This window comes from Malania oleifera, chromosome 10 (assembly GCF_029873635.1).
Source record: "Malania oleifera isolate guangnan ecotype guangnan chromosome 10, ASM2987363v1, whole genome shotgun sequence".
Lineage (NCBI taxonomy): Eukaryota > Viridiplantae > Streptophyta > Magnoliopsida > Santalales > Ximeniaceae > Malania > Malania oleifera.
In genome coordinates, this window is record NC_080426.1 from 91,084,487 (window position 1) to 91,100,262 (window position 15,776).

Below are 15,776 nucleotides of genomic sequence, written 5' to 3' on the forward strand. Positions count from 1 at the left end.
TCTTATAAACTTCTTTTAAAATTTTAAAAATTCCACAAACTTTTCCTACATTTGTTTTTTGAGAAATTTATGCCTTAAAATTATATTTAGAAACATGAATTTTCGGAATGAGTTTAGATACTTTCAACACAATTTTATATTACAATTTATCGGAATCCAATAAAATGTAAATTTAAAATTTCTTCAAATACAAGATAAAAATTTATTTATTTTTCTCAAATATATCTGTATTTTTTTGTTTTGGTGAATCTCATGAAAGTCGTGTGCTAGGAATTTTGAAATCTATAAAGATTCTCATTGAAATGGTGAATATTTTTACGATTTTACCCTCCAAATATTATATAATTTTACCAATATATTATTCACCTCACGCGTGTGGCCTAGCGAAGAACAGTGACCCAGTTGCCAGTTCCTTAACTGAGTTGATGTCTTGGGCCCTAGTTTGGTTTTTCAACATTGGAATTTGGGTTGGGAGTGTCTCATCTCCTAGGCCCCACTTAGATGGGCGAGAGCCTGAGGACCTATCTCGATCGTTGGATCGGAATATCCCTTACAATTGCCACGTGGCAGAAATTGGCGCGACTAGTATCCCAGGACTGCCATGCATATGTACACACCGGAAATGCTTCCTCAATTCGAAATAGATCAGTAAGCGCGAAAATCAAACCTCTCTCTCTCTCTCTCTCTCTCTCTCTCTCTCTCGCTCTCGCTCTCAGTCTCAGTCTCTCACCCTGTCCTCAGTCTTCTGTTGTTTGTTGTCTCCCTGTAACTTGAATTTTACGGGTAAGATTTTCTCGAAATTCGTCTGAGTGTTTCGTCGTACAGAGATTCGTTCCCTTTTACATATTTTATTGCATTTTCAGCTTTCAAATCAATCAATGCTTTCATTTTCCTTTGGTATGTTTACCACTTTCAGCTACTCACTGGTGTTTCATCGTCGTCTTACTTAGCAGATGATTTCAGCCCATTTGCTTCAGCGTGAGTCGGTGAATCTTTTTTTCTCTAATATAATTTTTAAGAAGATTTTCCCTCACACTTTGTTTGGTTACAGAGAAATGCAGAACGAGGAAAAGAAAAACATTGTTTTTTTTTTTTTTCCTGTTTTTGCTTGCGTTATCTCAGTGGCCAAATTCAGAGTTTTTCGTTTAAAAAGACCAATCTTCTGAACTTCTGTTTGCGATGCGTTGGAAATTCTTGTGACAGGACGCCGTGGTGTCTCAAATGTCTAGGGTTATCTCCTTTGTTTCTTCGCGACATTGGTAGCTCGAATTGAGGAATTACGTTCAAGGTTTGGACTTCAGAACTGATTCTGTTAATCTAACTCCAACCATTTCAAGGATGTTTGCATAAAATTTTGTTTAGGATATTATTCGTTAGATGAAGATCAACGCATCTGTAGAGAAAAGAAGAAAATTTCGTGCTTTATGCTCCACTGTGTTTTATATTTTGGAAAAAAAAAAGTGATGAGCAAAATAGGAAAAAGAAATTCACTTCAGCGTAGCCAAATTTTTGTGATTTTGCACAATTCAAAATCATTGTTCGTGGTCACTAGCAACTGAACAGTGTTAGATCTTTCTGTAGCCATTTGCATTAACAGGGGGATATTAGGCACTGTAAGTAAATAGGCAGCCTCTCGTTTAGTTCCTCTAAGTTCTTTGGTTGTGATTCTGTAGGGTTGTAATCCTGGCCCGGACACTATGTTGGACGTGCTGTGCTTTGCGGCGAACCGTCTTCACTCTTTTTTGTGAATTATGATATGATGATAGGATAGACTTGGTGCTACTCAAGAGTGCTGAAGATGAGGACGCACCCACAAATGAAAGCAAAAGGACCCACCAAGGTTAATGCGCAACAGGTGATTTTTGAGCTTAAACAGAGAGTGGTTCTCGCACTGAATAAGCTTGCAGACCGAGATACTTACCAGATTGGAGTTGAGGAGCTTGAGAAAACAGTAGAATGTTTGGCCCCAGAAGGAATTGCCCCATTTCTTTCTTGCATACTTGATATGGATTCAGAGCAAAAGAGTGCTGTCCGAAGGGAATGTATCAGACTGATGGGCATATTGGCGACTTTCCATGAAGGCCTTGTTGGCCCGCACCTTGGCAAAATGGCTGCTAGCATTGTGAAGCGTCTCAAGGACCCTGATTCTGTTGTCAGGGATGCTTGTGTAGAAACTGCTGGTGTTTTGGCCTTGAAGTTGGGCAACAGTGGGGCTGGAATTGATGGGGCTTTTGTCGTGCTTGTAAGGCCTCTTTTTGAAGCCTTGGGTGAACAGAATAAGCAGGTGCAATTTGGTTCTGCTTTGTGTTTAGCAAAGGTCATTGACAATACGAGTGAACCTCCGGTCTCAATACTGCAGCGGATGTTGACACGGACCTTCAAGTTGCTCAAGAATCCACATTTTAAGGCAAAACCTGCAGTTATTGAGTTGAATAGGAGTATTATTCAGGTTGGTTTGTTCCCGTGACTCAAAAAACATTCAAAGTTTTGCCCTAAGCTTCAGAACACGTTGTTTTGTCTTACTACTTTGATGAAGGCTTTATATATTATTAGAAACCTGATTCCTGCACATAAATAGAACTTGGACTTAAGGTTAGTCTCAGAAAAAATGTCTTGTTATCCAGGTATTGGCGGCTGCATACTTAAATTTTTTTACATAGTACTTTTTTCATAGCTAAAGTCTTGTAAACTTGAATTAAAATTGAAAGCGATAAATGTCCACGTCATAAATTATGCTGGATTTTGTTTGAATTTGATGTGACTTGAGCTGCCAAGTAATTGTATTAGTCATTTAAAATTTTGACCTTTACAAATAAAGGAAACAATTTCTTTTTTCTTTATGTTTAATTTGAATCGCTTAAGTTTTCTTTGGGTTTAATGGGTGCAATATATGATTTAATTTTGTTTCACTTTTGGTGTGTACTAGACTTCAATACAAGTGGCACAATTTGAAAATTTCCCTTATTCCTTATTCTTCTAGGCAGGTGGCGCTCGAACACAAAATGTTCTCTCTGCTGCAATATCTAGCATCCAAGAAGCTCTGAAAAACAGTGACTGGACAACACGCAAAGCTGCTTCTGTAGCATTGGGGGAAATTGCTTCAAATGGTGGAACCTTCCTGGGGTCGTATCAGGCTTCTTGCATTCATTCCCTTGAATCATGTCGTTTTGACAAGGTCAGTTTATGATCTTGAATCAATATTTCTCCTATATATCTCTGAGTGATTTTTAGCAGGATTTATTAGATGCTTCTCGTGTTTATGCATAGGTCAAACCAGTCAGGGACACGGTACAGCGGGCCCTACAATACTGGAGAAGTCTACCAGGATGTGATACTTCTGAACCATCAGAAGCTGGATCTTCTATCAAAGGTTTGGTGTCTGGTTCTTTACTGAGTTAAAAAAAGTTAGCTGTTTGGTTTACTTATTTTTTAAGAACTATTTCAGAGTTTATTTGAGTTTCTGGGCAGTGGCATTGATTTGTCTTTGGGAGTCTGTATACAGCTAACAAGTGCTTTGCAGAACTGTTAAAAGTTTCCTGTACATTGTTTGATTTGACTTGTTAAATTACTATGCTGCTTCTTCTTGCCCCTGCATATGTTTGGAAAGAGAAAAAAAAATTTGTGGAATGTTATGAATATAAATTCATTAAATGACTGATTAAACTTTTTCAGTTGTGTATGGGGTGCTTGAGGTTATGATTTTTCGCTAATGTGTTTTTGGGAATTCGAAAGTAGTTCATTTGGTCCATGATTTTTAGAGGCATTTATTCATGTTGTTTTTTGTTTAGATAAAACAAAAAGATTTATAAAGTAAAGAAAGATAATGCAGTGAAAGAGAATGAGGAATCCACCAATGAAAGAAAGAAAGAAGGAAAAGACAAGAAGAATACTGAGAAAGATCAAAATCAAAAGAAGAGTAGCCAAATCAAAAGATCAAAGTCTTCAATTGAGGCATTTATGTATATAGTTATTGCTGTTTAATAAATTCCTGTAGTAAAAGTAGCATTTTGTATGATCTTTGAAAATTTAACTTGAATTTTGTAATAATCTTGAGATCACCTAATTTTGTTTTCAATTTCATTGATCCATCTGGATTTGTCTCATAGAGGTAGAGTGATTCATTCTTCTTTCCATGTGTGTTGATTGTATATATGGTGCTAGGGAAGCTAGGAATTGCAGCATGATTTGATCCTACTACTTCTCAGAAAAGCAAAATCAATCAGTTCAATTGTCAAAATCAAAGTTAGTGCTTGGTTAGTATTTGGCATAACTTGCACCCCAAATTGAAATGATGGTCATGAATTGTTGTGTTTTTGAGAATGAATATCAAATAGACATGCAGAATTCCGTGACCAAGTAAAGAATCTGTGAGCAACTCAGTACGTGCTACTGGAATATTGGAAAGCCACAAAGAATGAGTCACTAACCATTGTTAATCGGGAGCCGTCTTGATAACATTGAATCATCACATAGCTGAAATTTGGATGAATTGACAAGTTGCTTTTGGTTTCTCCTTTATTTTACAATTGTGCTTTATTGTTCCTTTTAGTATTATTTATATATATAAATATATATTAAATCATTGGTTGATTTGGTTATTTTGAGCAAAATTTCATTAAGGCTGAAAGATTATCTGTCCGTGATAAAATAATCAAAGACGAATTCAAGGGCTACTTCTTTGATTGATAGAGTTGATGTCTACATGCTATCAAAGGTAATGTATATATCTAAAGCAAACACTCTCTGATAGCCCGATTATACAAATACGAACATAGGGTGCATTGTCATCCAAAAATAAGTCAAAAGCATTATAGTTCTACTTCTGAACTTTCTGGTTTCAAGTTTTTTCCAACCCCTGGGGAATGATGCAGTGCTTAAGATATCAATTCATATTTTGGGCATTTTTATTTTGTTTTGTTTTCCAAGTGTGCTGAAATTTTAAGGCTGGATAGACATATTCTGTTTAGATTTATGTGCGTAAATCCTATTGCTGTGTTTTTGCTGAACAATTTTTTTTTTTTCAAGTGTTTTGCTGATAAGTGATGCAGTATGCAAGCAAGAGCTATTCTAGTTTTCTAGCTATTATTATTATTATTATTGTTTTATTTTAGGGTACAGTTTTTGGAATCACTCATCACGTCTTTAAGATTCCTGGATATTTTTATTCAGGAAATTAATATTTTTTTTTTTGTGTTTTTTGTTTTGTTTTTGTTTCTAAAACTAGTTTTTTTTTCCAACCATTGAAAGCCTATGAGTTTGTGATTTCTACTCAAATTGTCAGGGTTGTCATGCGAATATGAAAATTACATGATTGTTGCTGAATCTATTAATTCACCTCATGAATCTAATGAATCGATCCTAATCTATTGATCGACATGATTCTGGACCTATCTTATCCTGACAAATCTTACTAGTTTAAAACCCAAAAACAACATTTCTTTCTTTTTTATTGCTTTTATTTTTACACGATTACCTTGCATTCCTTGTCTTCGTTAGTTTTGTGCTAAAAAATAGAAGAAAGTAGTATTTTTTGTCTAATGATGCCTTCACAAAATTATTCTTCACTCTAGGAGTATACTGTTCTGCCATTAAGTAGAAGAAGCAGAACACTTGCCAACTAAGGTGGTACTCATGTTACATTGTGTTGTTAAGCAGGCTGCGCTATGAAACGATGACACTTTTGAAAGCCTAAAGTGTGTTGGAGACCAACACCTGCCTGACATTCCTTGATGACTATCCAACATGTGTCAAAAATTAATTAATTAATTTTTATTTTTGGACATGGCTGTGACAATTCCTGACACAGCAAAGACACCTTCAGGACACTCTTTGAACTGAAACACTGGTTTGCTGCCTCCTTTAATGCTGTTAATAAAACCGCAAAAGAATTGGATAGAAGCTGTGAGATTGAGAGTCGAGGTTATTTGACATCAAAGTGGTTGGATTTTGGAGCCCTAGCACCACTGTGCCAGCCTTGTAGGACACTGATGGACCTCCCAGCCCTCATGATTCTCCCCTCTCTCTAAAGCCACCTCCAGTTTGCCATTCTCTGTTAATTTTTATTTATTTATTTTTAATTTAAATTTCTTGATGAGCCTTGCCCATTGCCCACCATCACCCTTGCCTTTGAGTTGTTTTTTCCCTTGTTGGACCAGTATTATATGAATGTAGTTTATGATTGTGTAAGTGTAGTTTGTAAATGCGTAATTGAAAATTTTTTGCGTGAATGGTGCTTATATTTTATTTGAAATAAAAATTACCACAATATTTGTCATCTAAAAGGAAAAAAATTCCTATATATAATTATATTTATCAACATATCCTTGCCATGTCATATCCTCATTTTTTTCCGAAATTGTTGTATTGCCTTCAGTATTGTGTTGTATCAATGTTTTGTGTCAGTATCAGTGTTTCCTAGGGGTTGCATGTGCGGGGGAGTGTGAAGGCTTGATATACATTGTTGCCCTACGACCTAACAGTTTAAGCTTTTAGGTAAAGTGGTTGCTTAGCAAATTAAAACAGCTGCACAGTACTAGCATTAACATGCAGTGAAGACCGTACACACACATGCATAAAGATGCATGGTTTATGAGGTGAAGTAACATTAAAAGGCGGCATAGCAGGAGGATGGTGTTTTGACATAAATTATCTTCAAAACTAATTTGTATTTTTAAAGTAGACATCCATTTTCACATCTCTATGTGCTTTGGCATTCAGAAAACATGTTATCATCATTAAGACACGTTCTGAGGAGTGAGGAGTCTGAAATTTTTAGTCCTTATATAAATGCACTGCACGAAAAACATTGTTTAGTAATTTTCCTATTTTGCTCCTCCTTCCTGCTAATTTCTTGCATTCAATAGATTTGTTGTGCTACGTTTGGCGTAAGCAAATGAAGTCATTAGATTATGAGTAATTACAATGCCTCTACCAAGCAGTTTTTGTTTGTTCCTTTCCTCTCCTTCTATTCTTTGGAAACATTGGAGGTCTCAAACCAAAGAACTATGCCTTCACCCCATCCTACCATCAAGCAAGGCTTTGACTGATGAAGTAACAGTGTGTCATAGATTTATATCTTGCACTGCTCCCTTAATATTGTTTTTAAGAAATTGGAAACAGAAAAGTGTGTTTTTATGTCTAATTCTAATGCATATTCTGCAGAAAATTTCTGTGGAGGTGATAGCAGTGATATTACCTCTGTGACTAGTGACTCTCAATGGAAGGATATTGCATACAGGAAAGAGAAAAGGGTTCCTCTTTCTCTTAGAAATGTACGTCAGAATTATGTGGAAAACCATCAACAGAGTCGAGCAAATGATTGGCGTATTGAAGTAGCAGTTCCAGAAATTCATAATGTTTCTTTAGCTGACGTTCATAATGAAGAATCTGTGGGTAGTTCTGTTACTAAAACTTTAGAAAGAACGAGTGTTGACATTTCTAGCACACAAGATATTGGATTTGAATACTTGCCTATGGATGACAAACAAGAATGTTCTTCTGTGTCTAATCTAGTTGCTGATAACTTTGAGGCTAAGTCTGTGACAGTTTCTCATGATTGTCTTGAAGAGGGTAGTACAGTGAAGCCTACGGGAACAAATCAATGCTTTGCAGATGAAGAGATTAGTAGTGAAGGAAAAACATCCTCAGCAAAGACAAGAGATGGTAGATGTCTTGATTCTGCTGTGACAGAGTCAAGTTGTCGAGCCATGCATGGGTGCTGTTTGCAAACAGCAAATGATATGGCTTCCATTCGAAAGCAGCTTTTGGAGATTGAAAACAAACAGTCAAACTTAATGGAACTTTTAAAGGTAATTGTTTTGATATTCTTGGATTACTGTATGGGTTACTATCTTCTTCTTGACATACTTTTGAACTCTTTACACTATGCATTGAGTAAACAATGCTGATGTTTTCAAAAACTATGGTTTTAGCCGTACTGGCCTAAAGAATATAGGCTCTGTTGCTAATATGAACTGAAGGCACTAAATACTGAACACCATTTTAAAGATTCCATGCTCCGAAATGAGCAAACTTTTGTTTGGTAGGACCAGCTCAGCTAACTTGCTAAGGGGACATGAACATCTCACCTTGCAGTTGATTTCTGGGGAAATTTTGTGGAATTCTAAAGTTGATTCCGTGTATAAATTTGTATTTTTTCTTCAAAGACATTTACTTTGCAATTCAGATGTTTCTTGAACTAACAGATTTATTTTTCCTTCATAATTTGAACTGAATGATCTTGCATGTGCCCATAAATCCAATTTCTACCCACATAAAAGTATGTAGAGCAACTAATATTCATTATTTATGTCATGGATTTCCTTTTATAAATTTTTCATTTTCTTTCCATGCGATGCAAGTAGGTGTAGAAATAGAACAAGAAATTCAGAAATAAAAACCGAGAATACAGAATAGTCTTTCAGCAACATTCTTTGATTCAAGAAACTAATAAATTTGTAAAATAATGAAAAGATGACTGCTGTGAATTTCAGTCAGTGAATAAGACAAATTTTGGGAACCACAGCAGCTTACTTCTCAATTCAGAACCTGTTTTGGCACTGTTTCAGGATGGTAACAGCGGATTTTTGCTAGCCTCTTGCGCCTTTAGCTGCTATGGAGGGACTGGTAGGCACTGTGAGATCCACTCCTCAAAACCTTAGTCCCCAAATCTTCTAACCCTAGTTGCTGTTGAGCTGAGCTCTGGAGAGAAATCTTCTCAAAGATGAAATGCCAAAAACCTCAGGGAAAAGTGGCTGAAGACTCCTATTTATACTAGGGTTGAAGCTTCCAAGAGAAGCCAACTCCTATTTTGCACATAATCCCCTTTAAAAGCCACTTATATTCCACAGCCCCACTAAAAATAAATCTCTCAACAAACTTACCCCCTGGATATTACAAAAGAGACCCTCAAAGCTAATTTGACCAAAATAAACCCCAAATTTCAGAACTGCTGATTGTACCATTCCCCCTTCTTTGAAAGGACTCGTGTCCGTGTGAGTTGTCATCTTGGCTGCCCTGCACGTGTTAGGGTTATTCTTCATGAATTCCTCCTCGCTGATGCATGAATTCTCACAATTAGGTCTGCCAGCCCATTTTACCAAGAATCTGAAATAAATTCGAGTCCTAGTCTTCACCCCTCGCACATGTATGACAGCCTTAATTTTTTTTTTTTACCTTGCTAGAAGTGACTTTGGTGGAGTTCTTGCACTCAATGATAAGTGATGTTTCCAAGCCATAAGGGAGTTCAACTTCATAGGCATTTTCACCAAATTAGTGCACCAATTTTCAACCTTTAAACTTTTGGTAAGCACGAAAATCTCTCTTTCTGAAGGAAAACCATCATCCAGTACCAACTTGATACTTCTTGAATATGTTGATTAACAGCTTCATTGTCGAGTTGGTTCACACATCTTGACATCATTTAGCATGTGCTCCCATTTGACGATCTAAGACTTTTGATGGCCAGGCTTTCCTTTTCACATGACTAGAAATTCGAAGTGATATTGTTTTTTCTTTTAATTTTGTGCACTTTGATTGCCCTTTTCACCACATCTCCACCTTTGCAGGTAACCATTTTTGAAATTTTCCTTGTTTGAAATTCATCTCTATGACTGCAATTCATAGCCTTGCTATCCATGCACATTCTCCAAGTACCATCCTTGTTAGGAGTGAGTAAAGCTAGTATGCACAAGGACCTAAGCTTTCTTGAATAAATCCCTTTCTAAAAAGTTCCCTAACTTGCTTTTGAAGCTCTTCATGCTCCTTTGGGCTCATTTTATAGTTGGGCAAATTATGTAATGTAGCACTTGGAAAAGATAAATTTGACATTGTATATCCTTCATGGAAGGGAGTCCATCAAATAACTCTTTTGGCATCACATCTTTGAAATCATTTAGAATCTCCTTGACATTCATTTGGAAATTCCAACTGGAGCTTCCCTTCCTTTTGAAAGAGGATGTAAATCAACCCACTTTCCTTACTTTCCTGAGAAAAATCTGTTTTATTTAAAAGAACTAGTGAAAAACTATTTTCTTGCTTCTCAACATTATCATACTTCATTGATTTCAGCACAAGCTTATTCTTTCTGTCACCATCATCCACAAAAAATGAATAAGTATTCTTGATACCATCATGGATTTGTGCCTCTATCATTTTGCCACGGTCGCTCAAGAAGAATATGACATGCATCCATGGGAGCCACATCACAATAAACATATTCTTTAAAGAAACCAATGGAGAAATTAACTAGGCATTTTGAAGAGACTATTACCTCATTTGCATTGTTGAACCACAGAATCTGGTATGGTTGTGGATGCCTTTCAGTTTTAAACCCCAGCTTGTCTACTGTCTCTAGAGAACTAGATTCTCACTGCTCCCACTATCAATTACCAAGTTGCAAAGCTTTCCACCATCTGTACATTTACTTTGGAAGATATTCTTACATAGCCAATTGTTGCTGGTGGTTGTAGGGGAAAGTAATGACCTTTGAATAACTAAAGCCTCACCGAGGATTGTTAATGAAGATAATTCAGGCAATTAGGCTCTAAATAATGCTGATTAGGCTGTAAATAATTGTTGACCTTTTGAGTCCAATCCTTGCTTTGATGCTGACAAAGCATATGTATCTTATGTGTGCATTTAGTGTGTGAACAGGTTTTCATGTCGCACGGATATAAGATTCAAGAGAAATGGAAGCCAAGACAGAACTTAAAGCCCACTTAACAACTTGGTGTATTCCATGAAGAGGAGCAAAAAGAAGAAGAAGACGTTTGTAATTTATTGTAATTGCATTTAAATTTTTATTATCTAGTTTGTAATAGTACATGCATGTGCATGATATGTCTAAATGCTCAGACTGGCCGTAGACTGACCTTAGGTTACCTAGAGTTTAACCAAAAACCCTTTTCATAAAACTAAAATCAAACAAAGGTTTTGGAACAACTTTAGGTAATTTCGGTCGACCTACGTCAAATTTTTAGGCTTAATTAAAAAGCCTTGATCGACCGACCTTTAATATGTTAAATCACTTCAGTCGACCGAACTCGCCCTGAGGGCATAATTGTAATTTTGGCATGCTCAGTTGACCGACCGATTGTGTGTAAAATTACCACAATCGACTGAAACACTGTTCACACACGTAGTCAACCTTTGACCTTCCATGGTTGATCGAACCCTTCTAGTTATATTTAGCTTGGTCGACTGAACACTCTATTGGTTGAAAAATCAAAGTGTTGACTAAGCCTTGGTCGACTGAAACCCTGGCAGTGTAAAAGCCTTGGTCGACCGAACAGGTTAGAAGTCAACACGTTGACTTTGCTTGATCGACCGTTTTCTTTTGAGCGTATCGTCCACGGTCGACCGAACCATAAAGTGTCTTACGCCTCAATTGTTCGGTCGACCAAATTTGTAGTTCATTTTGGCCACGTTTGACCGAACCCATGAAGGGTTCAAAATCGCCCTGAGACGGTTGACTAAATCCATAGTTATAAATTGTCACGGTCGACTGAACTTATAAAAGTGGTCGATCAAACCTTTTCCTTGGTCGATCGAACCTCTTGGGTTGGGTTATTTTTTAGCGCTAATTAAGCTTAATTTTTTCATTAAACAATTTGAAAAATACCAAGCGTGTCCCCAAACGGTCATATTTTCAAGAAGTCCATATATATCCCTTCATTTGCCAAAATTAGCAACTTTGATTAGTTGCAAAAACCTCTGAAATTATTTTCCTAATCAAAGTTCCACACTCACATTTTTATATCAAAATTTTTTTGGGGTTATATTTTATACTCTCAATTCTCTTCATTCATTCTTTTGAAAATATTTTTGAAGAGAACATTTTATTTGGGCATTTGTTTGATTGTCTTAGATAATTTACTCTCATTTATGCATTCATCTTGAAAATCATTTTTTGGAGAGTAAAGATTATGTTTATTCACATAATTTCTTTTGATAAATATTTTTGAAGAAACAATCAATCTTATTTGAATCTTTGAGTACCTATCGTATGTATATCTTTTAACTCAAAGATTATCATTTTTATTATTTGCAAAAAGTCTTTGAAAACAAAACCCTAGGTTCTCCTACTTTGTGCTGAAAATATTTTTGGAGAAGTATTTTATTAGGGTTCAAATCTTTGAACCATTTTATTATATATATCTTTCTTCAAAGATTGGATTATTTGTTTTTGAAAAGCACCCTTACTCTACTGAGCATATTTCATGTCATATTAGAGAGTGCATTGTTGAGCTTTAACTTGTACATCTTTGCTTGTATTTTTAGAAGCATTATCATGTACAAAAATGTTTTAAATGTACCGGTTGGGTTCAACCTCTTAATTGAATTGGGGAGTCTCAGCCCCGTAAGTGAAACCGGTTGGATTCAGCCCGGTAAATTGAATTGGGGAGTCTTCGTCCCATAAGGGAGACAAGTTGGGTTCAGTCTTGTAATTGTGCTGGGGTTTACCTTACCCCGTAAGGAAAGGCTATAACGGCTTCTGCTCCGCCCGTTTAAGTGAGCAAGAATAGTGGAATCCTTGGGGGATATGCCCAAGGCGAGGACGTAGGCTGGTTTGGCCAAATCTCGATAACAAATATCGCGTGTTTCTCTCTCCTTATCTCATTTAATTTCCGCACTTTAATTTCCATGTGTATGTCTGTTCATTTATTTGCATGCACATATTCAATTTAAATGAGATTTGCGGCACACGTGTATGTCTGCACTGATAGCTTAATCGTTTTACATACTCGCTTTCAATATTGAATGAGATATGAACTGTGATGAATCGGAAAATATTTAAATTAGTCAAAAAGTTTTAAATCTCTAATTCACCCTCCTCTTGGGATCACACCAATTCCAACAATAATGCTGAAAATCTGGCAGCATTTATGTGTTGAAAATCAGGTAACAACTATGGAAATCTCTTCTATATAATCAAAGCAAACCTGATGGAAAGGGGATTCAAACCAAACTTAACATGGTATCAGAGCTGGTGACTATGAAGTTTTGGGTTCTAGTCTCGTCGCCCGCATTATTCTGTGATATTTAAAAATTTATTGTGTGTTTATCTCTCCACGTGTTGTCGGGCTGCTCGTGCAAGGGAGTGTTAAAACTTGATATGCATTGTTGACCCACAACCTAATAGTTTAAGCTTTTAGTTAAAGTGGAAATCTAACATGGAATCAGAGCCCCCCTTCTGATTCCGTCGTTTTGGTCTTAATCATTGGGTGCGATTCCTATCGCAGTTTTTTTTTTTTTAATATTTCTCTCGGTTTCAGCAAGTTCTTTCTTGCTTTTCGTGGGCGTCAGCATTCTCTGTGGTGTCCACTTTGGTGGTTTTGAGTTTTTGGGGCTGCCGGAATATTTTTTTTTTTACTTGCGCATGCTGTCCTTCATTGCGGGCTACTTATCTTGGTGTTTTTCTCGCTGTGGGTGCGCATATTTGTGGCTGTCGGAAATTTCTGTGGTGGTCAGCAGCTTTGACTCCTTCTGGTGCGATCGACGAAGGTGCTGTGTTTCTTCCTCTACTTCCGTGTTTGATCTAGGTTTTTTATTTCAGTTGTGTTTGTGGATTTCTTATTATTTGGATTTGGACCTGATTTGAGTTAGGTTTGCCATTTATTTGGTTGATTGCTTGGGCTTATTATTTTATTTTTTTTAGAGTGCCTTTCATCATGTCTATTGAAAAGACTATTTATTGGAAAGAATTTCTCTACGTGGGAATTCCAATTTAAAATGTTCTTGAAAGGGAATGAATTATCAAATCATATTGATAATTCTACTCAAGTTCCCACTTATGAAAAGGAATTTGCACAATGGGAGGTCAAGGATGCTAAGGTGATCTCTTGGCTGTTGGGGACGATTGGGTCTCACCTTGTGACCAATCTTCGTTGTTTTACTACGACTTAGGCTATGTGGGATTATCTCCGTTGTATTTACCACCAAGATCACAGTGCTTGGAAGTTCCAATTGGAGTTGGAAATTCATAATTACAGTCAAGGTAATTTACCTATTGAACAATTTTATTATGGTTTTATTTGGAGCGAGTATTCTGCTATTGTTCATGCTAAGGTTCCCCCTACGGCACTCACGGCTTTTCAAGCGGTTCATGCTAAGAGTCAACGCGGTAAGGTTTTTATGAAACTTCGAACTGAATTTAAGCCTGTTCAAGCTAGTTTATTGAACCGTAATCTGGTTCCTTCTTTGGATATTTGTTTGGGAGATTTATGTCAAAGTATTGTGTGAATGGCCGAATGGTTTGGCCTTGAGTTTTGTATATCATATATAGACTTTACAAGAATGCTATACATGGAAAGTAAATAAGTTTTAGCATGATTCTAGCCATATACATCTAAACTATAATCTGTCAAGCCCTATACATGTGAACTAAATATATGCTAACTATCCAAAATAATGAATTGAGAATTAAGGAAATAATTGTGGGCTGCAGTAAGGAAAGAAATCTTTTGCTTTACTGTTTTCTGTTCCGTTGACAACGCCCCTCAAATTGATGCAGGTTTATCAACAAGCATCAATTTGCTACTTAGGAAGCAATGTCGATGACGAGTGAGAGCCTTGGTGAAGATATCTGCAATTTGTAATTCAATGGAAATATGTGGAAGAGTGATAACGCGAGCTTCAAACGCTTCATGGATAGAGTGACAATCGACTCCAATATGCTTTATGCGCCCATGATACACAAGATTGGCCTTGATTTGGATAGCGCTCGTATTATCGGCTTGTAGATTGTAGGATCGGTCTTAGAAAAATCTTGCTCAGCAAGCAAACCTTGAAGCCAAATAATTTCAAAACAAGCAAGAGACATCGCTCGGTATTCAGATTCTTGTTGATGACTTAGAAACTTTGTCTTGCTTCTTCTTACTCTTCCAAGAGATCAATGCATTACCTAAGAACACACACCAACTAGTAATGGAGCAACGTGTATCCGCACAACAAGCCCAATCAGCATCGCTATAAGCAGCAAGGCGAGTAGAATTTCCTGCAAGGAAGAATAAACCACGGGCAGATTTTCCCTCAACATTGCGTATTGTGAAAATCCCAAATGATTTGGAAGTGATTTGGAGAAGATTGTGGTAGAAGATTAAGGCTCTAATTAGATCGGATATTTAGGTTGATTGTATGAATTGACTTTTATATTTCCATATTTTATTCTTTGTGTACATGTTAAATAGGACCCCAGTATGTAAAGAATACACAAGTGAATATACAATAGATTTATTCTCATTTTCTACATGGTATTAGAGCACGGGTTACTCTGAAACCCTAAGCAATCCATGGCTGCCCAAAAAGGAGATAGCCATGAGTCTAGCCAGTAGGCAACCCAGGAAGGAGAGTCGGAGAAAACCTCCTCCATGGGCTCGGCCGGCGTATTTGAGAATTCCCCATCGCATCATACTACTTAAAAATTCAGTGGTAAGAATTACAGAGAATGGGCATAGTCAATCAAGCTCTTTATCGACAGTAAAGGAAAGCTCGACTTTCTTACCGGTGAGACTTGGTGACCACCTCCTACTGATGCAGTGGCATCCTAGAAATGGCGGTCTGAGAACTTCTTGATAATGTCATGCTTGATAAACTCTATGAAGCCAGCCATTGGCAAAACGTACCTGTTTCTCCCGACGGCAATGCATGTGTGGGATGTGGTGCGTGGGACATATTCTGATGCTAAAAATGCTTCCCAAATTTTCAAGTTGAAGACGCGGCTATGGCAGATGAAGCAAGGAGATCGGGAAGTCACGGAATATTACACTGAGATGCTT

General features: G+C 36.9%; 1 protein-coding gene across 6 annotated transcripts in view; it reads left to right on the forward strand.

Moving 5' to 3' along the window:
* The first annotated feature begins 636 nt into the window (after positions 1–636).
* LOC131165360 (TORTIFOLIA1-like protein 2) overlaps positions 637–15,776 on the forward strand; it is a 51,424-nt gene continuing 36,284 nt past the window's right edge. Inside the window, exons 1-7 of one of the 6 annotated variants that reach the window (XM_058123079.1) lie at positions 637–783; positions 917–978; positions 1,204–1,288; positions 1,674–2,449; positions 2,981–3,175; positions 3,268–3,370; positions 7,162–7,808. In XM_058123079.1, the coding sequence (XP_057979062.1) occupies positions 1,799–2,449; positions 2,981–3,175; positions 3,268–3,370; positions 7,162–7,808 (1,596 nt within the window). In that variant the 5' untranslated portion in view covers positions 637–783; positions 917–978; positions 1,204–1,288; positions 1,674–1,798. Of the gene's footprint in view, positions 784–916; positions 987–1,203; positions 1,289–1,673; positions 2,450–2,980; positions 3,176–3,267; positions 3,371–7,161; positions 7,809–15,776 lie in introns of all 6 variants that reach the window. The other 5 variants (XM_058123080.1, XM_058123078.1, XM_058123077.1 and 2 more) reach the window with 5 other exon arrangements.